General features: G+C 38.5%; 1 protein-coding gene across 1 annotated transcript in view; it reads left to right on the forward strand.

Annotated features, from left to right (window-relative positions):
• PLD1 (phospholipase D1, phosphatidylcholine-specific) overlaps window positions 1-10,783 on the forward strand; it is a 175,302-nt gene that overhangs the window by 114,515 nt on the left and 50,004 nt on the right. Inside the window, exons 20-21 of the mRNA XM_011998296.1 lie at window positions 3,513-3,623; window positions 6,428-6,516. Coding sequence (XP_011853686.1) covers window positions 3,513-3,623; window positions 6,428-6,516 — 200 coding nt within the window. The remainder of the gene's footprint in view (window positions 1-3,512; window positions 3,624-6,427; window positions 6,517-10,783) is intronic.

Consider the following 10,783-nt stretch of genomic DNA (forward strand, 5'->3'; position numbering starts at 1 on the left):
TGCAATGGTGTGATCTGGCTCACTGCAATCTCCGCCTCCTGGGTTCAAGCAATTCTCCAGTCTCAGCCTCCCAAGTAGCTGGGATTACAGGCACGCACCACCAAGCCCAGCTAATTTTTGCATTGTTAGTAGAGATGGGATTTCGCCATGTTGGCCAGGCTGGTCTCGAACTCCTGACCTCAGTTGATCTGCCCACCTTGGCCTCCCAAAGTGCTGGGATTACAGGCATGAGCCCCCACCCCTGGCCATAACATGGTCTTGTTTTGGCTTGAAGCTTTACATATTTTAAATACTTAAATGCCTACAGATAGAGAAACATTTACCATTATCCTTCACAGAAAAAATGGCAAATATGTGACCTTCAGGCATCCCCTTCCATGAAAGCCATTGAGGATCAACCTCAGATTTCTTCCCCAGTGCACCTGCTTTCAAGAATTGCCTCTTAACCCAGCTGTCCAGGAAGTCATTCTGAAACTATTAGACTTCATATGCAAGCTGACATCGACATAATTCTCCTCATGTGTATCTTATGTGAATGAGTTTATTGAATCTTACGTGAATGAGTTTATTGAGTCAGAGCAAATTTTGAGAGTAAGAAAGGAAAGAAAGTATAAGGTTTTTGGATTTGAGGGAAAAACTCAGATGTTACCAGCAAGGGTGGGTTATAAATTTTGTCTATAACTTTTTATAGAGGTAGACATACTATATATAGAACATCTAGTACTAAGTGCCACATACCATTATTATTACTTTGTGTTTGTTATGCCGTTTTTTCTTTACAGCAGCTTTAGGGGATGGGGAGAGGTCTCAGTTGTACAGTGGAGGAAACTGAACCTTCATGATATTTAAATGATATGTAAATGCTCTTTCACCTTGGTCAAGTCATTTAAACATAATGGAGATTCCGGTCGGGCATGGTGGCTCACGCCTGTAATCCCAGCACTTTGGGAGGCTGAGGCAGGTGGATCACTTGAGGTCAGGAGTTCAAGACCAGCCTGGCCAACATGGCAAAACCCCGTCTCTACTAAAAGTACAAAAATTAACTGGGCATGGTGGCACGCATCTGCAGTCCCAGCTACTTGGGAGGCTGAGGCAGGAGAATCACTTGATCCCGGGAGATGGAGGTTTCAGTGAGCCGAGATCACACCACTGCACTCCAGCCTGGGCAACAGAGCAAGACTCCGTCTCAAAAACAAAAAACAAACAAAAAAAAAACCCAAAAACCCTTGAGGTTCCCTTCTTTCCTGGGTACTCTGCAATTGTATACATTGCCTCCAGAGTTGTATAGAATCACATCAATAACATGAGAATCTTCTCAAAGTAGACCGCATTTTCGGTGCTATGTTCCTTAGTAACAAAATTAAACATTAATTTGAGTGGACTAAGAATTAAAACTTCTATTTCTTCAACCTTTGTTATTTCTACCTGATAAGTAATAATGCAGCTCCTTGGAGATGATGTAAAATCATGATATTTTTCCAGTATGGATAATATTTATCTAAATTTTCCTTATGAGTTCTCTTCTGTGATATTTAATATATTCATGTTGACAAATTTTGAAATTTTGTTGCACATATTCATCTGATAAATTTTTTAATACTTTGGCGATATTTTGTAATAAATAACTCATATTGGACAAATAAATAACACTACTGAGGATGGCACAGTCAATGATTTTTAGGAAGTGTGAGTTTTGGATGTAATGGCCTTATAGTTTCAATTTTAAAGTTATTTATTTGAACAAGAATTTTACCAGGCCTTTTATACAGCAGACATAGAACTGGTTATATATTGGATCACTTTTTATATTCCTAATGAGTATGGGGCCATTCGTTTTATTTTCAATATCAGTTGACCTTATAAAGGACAGTTTTAACATTCATTTCAAACCAGAAATAGCAAGTCTATTTTTATAGTAATTCTTTTGTGTGTCATGCTATTATTTAAGCACCTACTATATGCCAACATCATACTGCAATGTTAGTTAGAATGTTGAAAAAAAATGATGACCAATTATTGCTGAGTGTTGAGAGCGCCTTCCTTCCATATTCTCTCGTCCTCTCTCCTGTGCACAGCCACAGTCTGCTCTGCAGCATCCCTGACACAACCTGCCACAGCTCAAACGCATCCTCTAATGCTCATTAATAATAACACTTATAACCACTTAATAGGTACCAGGCCTCCTACTACACATTTCACAGTAATTCATTTAATCTTCTCTATGACCCTGTAAAGTAGAACTCCATTGTATAGAACAAAAATCTGAGGCACAAAGAGGTTAAGAAACATGATCAACAGCTAGTAAGTAGAGTAGTTGAGCCAGGCTTGGAACCTAGACAGTCCTGCTCTGTATCAGTATATTTAACCTATATTCAGGTGTCTGAGCAAGAAGAAGCTCGAGTAATCCAGCCTGGACAGGTGAGTATCTGCATAGAGCGAGGCAGTGTGAGCGATGAGAAAGCAGCAAATCTGAGAAATCCTCCAAAGAATAAACAGAAGTAGATGTGAGATTGAATACAGACGCTAAGGAGAAGAGCCATGCCAAAGAGCATGCCAAAGACTAATGGAATGGTGGTATGCCCCTGGCCAGTGGGGTATTTGAGATGGGAAATGGTTTAGAGAAAAAAGTCATGAGCTCCACTTTGATCTGTTTAATCTGAGGTGATGGGATCAACTCCAAATTGACTAGTACGACACACAGATGTGATGAAATGGCAAAGCAGTGTGGCATGGTAGAAAAACATCAGATATGGAATGACAAAAAGCAAGTTCAAGCTGTGAGGCTGATGCTAGTACCTCTGTGACACCATGCAAGTTTCTTTGCTTCTCTGAGCCCCAGTTCACTTTCCTGTGATTAATTTCCTTTTTTATGCCATTAGAAAGTTTAGACTAAAGTGGCGTGCCATAGAACAGACAGCCAATTAAAAGTAGAATGAAGATCACATGCCTAAATGAACTACCTTTCAGAATGTATTAATCTGAACAATATCTATTTAGGGGAAAAGGAATAATCACATTGTTAAGTCAGAGCTAGGATGGCCATATCATATGGTCCAAACCAGTACCATTTTAAGAGTGAAAATATGTGCTCTAAATAAATACACCAGAACAACAGGGATTCTGGTGTAATTGTGGTACTGTCATAGGAAAGGAATACAAATGGTTACCGTACTCACAGCCACCAGAAGAGGTACTTCTGAAATAGTCTTTATAGAAACCACAATTTGTGGTTTCCAATTTTGAATGAAAATAATCCTAGATGAAAATGGGTATATTCAGGATGTGATTTCCAGCTGAGAACCTTCCTTATGGACTGTATCCAAAGACCAGTTCCTTTCTCCCCTCTTCCTTAGCAGCGTTCCCCACCCCACTACTCTCCTTTGGTTCACACAAGACACTCAAGCCACGGTAGTCATTTGGTCGTCTAGAAAAAGGAGTGACTTCATTGTATTAATATGTCTGATGTCCTCTCCATTGCTAATACTTGTTCATTTCTGATTGCTGCCTTATAGTTGCTCCGCTCTGCTGCCGATTGGTCTGCTGGTATAAAGTACCATGAAGAGTCCATCCATGCCGCTTACGTCCATGTGATAGAGAACAGCAGGCACTATATCTATATCGAAGTAAGTCCTGCTCCTGTAAATTCATGTGAGAAACTGCCTTCCCTTAAATATCATGCCGAGATTTCAGAGTCCCCAAACTTAGGACCTGTCATATTAATGAGTACATTTTGAGATGTGAAACGTGCTGGAGAAGCTCTGGTTCATATCACCTGGATTTTGACCTCCCAAGCATACCTGGAATTGGCTCTGCATTGTCATTAACTCAAGACTGTATTGGGAGTCTCCCAAATCTTTGCTATTAAAATACATCATCAACTCACTGTAATAGTATTAGACAGAAATACCCCAACATGGATATGTAAGTTTTGATTTCGCTTGGGTTGGAGAGTTTAAGTGTGAAGCAAGTTCTATTTCAGGAGAGCACACACAGGGGTGAGTTGCTAAAATAGAGACCACTGGATGCTACTGGTTCGGGCATGGCGGAGTAGGGAGACTGCAGGGAAAAGAACATGGAAAAGGAAGATGTGAGAACATTAAGAGCAGGTACCACCTTCTTCAATCCTGTGTGAACTACTATTCATTATGAAGCTTTTTTTCATTCCAGAATTTTTAGAGTATATGAGAAAATCTGGGGACACTGAGTTTAGCTTGGGAACTTAAATTACTCTTCAAAGTGAATATAAAAATAGTTCAGAGAACTTGAAAAACCCTGAGAAAATAAAAAGTCACAATAATGGAAAAAATAAATCATAGCATAATTTCCTTCTTTATTCAAGTCTTTTCTTTCCCAATGAATGTTTTAAAGGTAGATAGGGGAATGGGTTAACTGAGGAAAACCATTCTAGCCCTGTTTTTCTTCCCCTTGGGTCCTGGCCCTTTCCCACTCTGCATAGCAACAATTCATTACAGACAAGCAGGGAAGAATTGGAGCTTTATTTGTTTCATGAGCCTGGCTAGAGAAACCTAAGTTAAATATAATATATTAGCTGGCTAAATGCAGTGTGGTATCCTGAATGGCATCATGGAATAGATATAGGACATTAGTGGAAAATGAGCAAACTCTGCATAAAGTCTGGAGCTTAGTAATGCTATTAGTATTATTAATTTCAACAATTATACCATAGAGATGTAAAGATGTGAAGGCTGGCTCATCTATTGCCCAGAATCTTTTTGCTTCATCTCTTTTTAGTAGCATTAACATCAGCTTTTCTGGCTGGGCACAGTGGCTTACGCCTGTAATCCCAGCACTCTGGGGGGCCGAGGTGGGCAGATCACCTGAGTTCAGCAACTCGAGACCAGCCTGGCCAACATGGTGAAACCCCGTCTCTACTAAAAATACAAAAAAAATAAAAAATAAAAAAAATAGCCGGGTGTGGTGACGGGCACCTGTAATCCCAGCTACCTGGGAGGCTGAGGCAGGAAAATCACTTGAACCCGTGAGACAAAGGTTGCAGTGAGCTGAGATTGAGCCATTGCACTCCAGCCTGGGTGACCAAAGTGGGACTCTCTCAAAAATAAAATAAAATAAAATAAATAAATGAATAAAAATAAATAAATAAATACAAAATCAGTTTTTCTTTTTAATGTGACCATAGTATTAAATGATGTCAGTAATGCCATGTAGGTAGACATGTTGGGACACAGACCTGGTTGACACTCCTCTAGTCAAGATAAGCAATCAGCATTCACCCGACTCTTCCAAAAAAGGAGAAATAAAGGACACGACATGTAGCCAGTCTGTGTTTACAGCTGCTGAGGAATGCTAAGCTTCTTTACAATATGAATTCAGAAAAAGAAACATGGTTTGGTTGCCACTGAGATTTTGATTGTCTGATGCCCTAAGGGGAATCACATTCTCAAAAGACTTTCTGTACCGTGTCTTCCCATAAGTTTGTCTTCTGGAGGCATTTTACAGATTTATGCACTTAAGTATACAAGCTCATATAGTCATAAACATGATAATGCTGCAAAGGGATGATAATTACGAGTTGTTACATATATATCTCTTTACCTTGAGATGATTAGCAAATACTACTTTGTGATAATTGTCCTTATAAATTACAGATGCGTTGTAACAATCTATTCTATTTGAACACATGATATTCATAATATTTGCACCAAACCTTTATGCAGCAACAAAATCTTTTGCACTGTTATGATAATGTCGTAACTTGTTTTCTAGTAACCGTTTTAAAGACTATTTTGTAGATATATAAATAGCAGAAGTACTTAGAGGAAAAAAACATTTATTTTATTTTATTAACTGGCTTATATGTATGCAACATACAAAAGAGAGTTGAGGCTACTTAGAATAGAAGTTCAGAGATAATAAGATACCCAAACAAACAAGACAAGGTGAAAGCAGATACCAGGAAATAATGGAGAAAGGGTGGAGAAAACTAGACCAGGCTTTTGCCATCTACCCTGTTATAAAAGCAAGCTTAGCATGAGGTAGGATGTTTGCCAATATAGAATTTTTAATCATAAGAATTTATACAGTGTGTGAATCTGAAAGAAACTAATTTCCCTATTGATTGAATTTGCAATGTTCCTAAGTATTCTGAGAATGTAATTTAGAAAATCACCTATGAGGAATTCTCATGGTGGAATAATATAGTGTAACTTTCTACTTGATTAAGTGTTATAGGTGATAAGACCTGGAATCAAATGAGACCCAGAGTGAGATGAGGCAGCTTTTATTCTGTGTCATTGACTTTCTTGATGTGATTTCAATGATCAGAACACATCTGCTGTGTGAAACATTTTAAAATACATATCAGTGTATTTTTTATTTACCATATTGTCCTTACGTATACTGCTTACAAAATAAAGACTAACATGATTGTCTTGTTTATTTCTCATAGAACCAGTTTTTCATAAGCTGTGCTGATGACAAAGTTGTGTTCAACAAGATAGGCGATGCCATTGCCCAGAGGATCCTGAAAGCTCACAGGTAACAGCCTTTGGCTGGGAGTTTTTGCTACAGATGTTCTTGTATTTATTACTAAAATGACTTTGCAAGGCCCATTTTTAGAGTACTGTCATTTCCTAGCAGGCTTAAATTTGGTTCAGCCAGCAATAGGTTACTGATGCCTTTAGTCTGAGTCAGTTGCTAAAAATTCTTTAGTCCCCTTTCTAGGGAATTTGAATTCTTCCAGGGCACAAAAATTTCTTCCTGGCCAGTCTGTTTCCCACACATGAGGTTTGTGATTTGTTTTATTTAATAGCAGACTATGAGCTGTGTTCACTTAAAAAACAAAGCAAAATAGACATAATATTTTGCTGTGGGTTATGTTTAAATTCTTGTTACCATATGTCATATTTATTCAGCTCATGGGATTATTTCTTTAATAATTGGTTTGCTGTGATAGAATTTACATACCGTACAATTCAGCCACTTAAACTATAGAATTCAGTGATTTTTAGTATATTCACAGAGTTGCACAACCACCACCTAATCAATTTTAGAACATTTTTATCAACCCAGAAAGAAACCCCATTAGCAGTCATTACCCATTCCTTCGTTTTTTAGCCCCTGGCTACCACTGATTTTTCTTTTTCTATAGATTTGCCTAGTCTGGGCATTTCATATAAATGGAGTCACACAGTATGTGGTCTTTTATGACTGATTTCTTTGTCTTAGCATAATGTTCTTGAAGCTCATCAGTATTATAGCATTTATCAGTATTTCATTTCCTTTTATTGCCAGATAATATTCCATGACGTGGATATACCACGTCGTATTTATTCATTCATTAGTTGGTGGACATTTGGGTTGTTTCTACTTTTTGCCTATTATGAATAATGCTGCTATAAACATCCTTTACTAGTTTTTGTGCAGATATATATTTTCATTTCTCTAGGGGTAGAATTGCCAGGTTATAGCTAACTCTATGTTTAACATTTTGAGGAACTGCCAGACTGTCTTCCAAAGCGCCTCTGCCATTTTATATTCCCACAGTGTATGAGAGGTCTAGCTTCTCTGTATTTATCAATAGTTACTATTATTTCTCTCTTTGATTATAGTCATTCTAGTAGACGTGAAATACCATTTTAGAAATGGTATCTCATTGTGGTTTTCATTTGAATTTCCCTAATGTCTAATGATACTGAGCATTTTTGTGTGTGCTTATTGGACATTTGTGTATTATCTATGGAGAAATATCTACTCAGATCCCTTGCCCATTTGTTCATTGGGTTATTTGACTTTCTGTTGTTGAGTTGTAAGAATTCTTTATACATTCTAGATACAAGTCTCATATCAGATACATGATTCCCAGTTTCTCCCATTCGACGGCTTGTCTTTTTACTTTCTTGCTGGTGTCATTTGAAATGGAAAATATTTTTTATTTTGATAAAAGCTAATCAGCTTCTATTTTTTTCCTTGTATCCATTGTTCTTTTGGCATCTAAGGAATATAGATAGTGCTATCTAAGAAATCACTGCCTGATCTAGGATCATGAAGATTTATGCCTGTTTTCTCCTGAGAATTTTATAGCATTAGCTCCTACATCTAGATCTTTGACTCATTTTGTTTCTTTTTATATATGGGGTGAGTTAGGGGCCCAACTTTTTATTCTTTTGTTGATGGTTATAGAGTTGTCCTAGTACCATTTGTCAAAAAGACTATTCTTTCCACATTGAATTGTCTTGGCACCAGGTACAATTTCTTTTTATGGCTGATTTCAGCTCCATGTAAAAGTAGCAGAATAAACACATAAACACAACCATTATATATCATTACTTCAAGTCATTGAATGCATGCAGTGAAGAGTAAGTGCATATACATTTGGGAATTAAAACATTTTTTACTTCCAGTGTCATGTGGTACTTTGATCTCTTTTTTTCACATAATATTTGGGGACTTTTATACTGAAGGACATATTATAACAGTAACTATCAGCATTTTATGTGATTCACAGTTTATAACTACATTATCTCATAGAATCTTCACAACTACTCTTGAGAGTAGGTCATGTATTTGTTGTTGTTATTGTTATTATTGCTGTTGCTGCTGTTCCCATTTTTAGGATTAAAAACTGAAATTCAAGAAGTTATGTGACTTGTTTAGGCCACTAACAGCAATAGGTAAAAAACAGCTTTGAGCCTAAATCTTTAGACTTTCAACCCATTTGCTTCCCCTCACATGACTCTAATGCATTGATGGTTAGGATTAAAAACCCATTCAGGGCTTCCCCAAGCTGAGGCAAATGTGTTGGACCTATAGTTCCCTTCCCCTATTGACTGACCATTGGATGCAGGCTGATCCTAGGGAGTGGGGATGACCTTGAGTGAAGCAGGTCCCTTTCACCTATGGAGGACTCCATACTTTTCATACCTGGAGGACTTCACTGTGAGTGTTCTGTGGTCTACATGCTCAGTAGCTGATGGGATGGCTGTCTTGATCCCATGGTGAGAGGATCTAGGCAGCACACTACAGCATCCATCACATCCCTGTGACTACACATCAAAATCACCACTGACTTTTGCAAGATTGCAGAGAGCTTAACACACCTCCAGGCTTAATGGATCATAATTTCCTGGAGTGGGGTCTGGCATCCGTATTTTATACTGCCCCAAATATGTGTTTTTAAGTGTTTGGGAGCCTGAAAGAATATTTTTCTTTACTGTAGTAATTTGTCTTTAAAAATCTGGACTTCTAAAATAATAAAATTAGCCTGGGCATGGTGGTTCATGCCTGTAATCCCAGCACTTTGGGAGGCCGGTGGGTGGATCAACTGAGGTCAGGAGTTTGAGACCAGTCTGACCAATGTGGTGAAACTCTGTCTCTACTAATAATACAAAAATTAGCTGGGCTTGATGGTGCATGACTGTAGTCCCAGCTACTCAAGCTCCTGTGGTAGGAGCTTGAACCTAGGATGCGGAGATTGCAGGGAGCCGAGATCATGCCATTGCACTCCAGCCTGGGTGACAGATCAAGACTCTGTCTCAAAATAAATAATAGATAAATAAGTAAATAAAATTATAACATTTTAGGGTTAGAAGAAACTTCAAGATATTTTCTGATGGAACATTTCCCAGTGATCTTATCAGCTGCTCCTGAAAGGAAAAGGGATCTGTGACTTTAAACAGTATGGTAAAGTAGCACCTGTTGCAGATTGTACCTTACACTGGAGTTTGATGGAGCACATTAAAGACTCTGGCAATTTCAAGTTTGCTTTGTGGAAAATGGGGAATTCATTGATCAAATTTCAAATAAACCATGTGTCATTTAGCTCTGATCTCTCGATAGTCTCATTTTTTTGAGAGGCACATTTTCAAAATGGTACATGTGTCACACATTTAGACTTTCCGTGGATACACACACGCATCCTCAAAACATATTTTACGTTTTTCCCCCTCTCTGCATCTCTGCGTTCTTGTTAATCTCCCTATGTTAACTGCAACTGTAAAACATATTTTTGCTTAATTTCAAATCTGTGAGCTTGTGTTCTGTGAGCTTGTGCTGGGCAAGGTAAAGGCAGAATTAAAAAGCTTATCTTGGGCAGGTGTGGTAGCTCACATCTATAATCCCAGCACTTTGGGAGGCAGAGGCGGGAAGATTGCTAAAGGCTAGAAATTTGAGACCACCTGTCTTTACAAAAAATAAAAAAAAATCCAGGTGTGTTGGTGTGCCTGTAGTTCTAGCTACTTGGAGGCTGAGGCAGGACGATTCCTTCTAGCTACTTGGAGGCTGAGGCAGGAGGATTCCTTAAGCCTGAGTGTATGAGGCTGCAGCGAACTGAAATCGCACCGCTATACTCCTGCTTAGAGGACAGAATGAGGACTCATCTCTAAAATAAATAAATAAATAAAAATAAAATAAACAGCTTATTTTGCAGGTTGCTGGCATGGGGTGCCCCCTTTTCACTAATTAGGGGCCATGATATGCCATCCCAAGCTTACCCCTCTCTCTCCATAGACTTCTCTGTAGTCTTCTTTTCTGAGACTCAGAACTTCCCTGCCAAGGTCACATTCTTAGCAACAAGTATAATTTTGGCTATTTGAAAAAGAATAGAATACAGCCCAAAGCAGATGGAGGGAAATGACAGTCCGCAGTCAGCCAGGCCTCACCAAAGGATACAGGCCCTCTGCCAGGTCCCTCCCACCCTGGAGAAATCTGAGTCTTCAAATTGCCAACTCCCTCAGCTGGGCTAAGTCTTTATTTTTCTGCCAGCGCTGGAATCCAGCCTCACAACAATTCACCTAAGCAATTTCTC

The sequence above is a fragment of the Mandrillus leucophaeus genome, unplaced genomic scaffold (assembly GCF_000951045.1).
Source record: "Mandrillus leucophaeus isolate KB7577 unplaced genomic scaffold, Mleu.le_1.0 Scaffold566, whole genome shotgun sequence".
NCBI lineage: Eukaryota > Metazoa > Chordata > Mammalia > Primates > Cercopithecidae > Mandrillus > Mandrillus leucophaeus.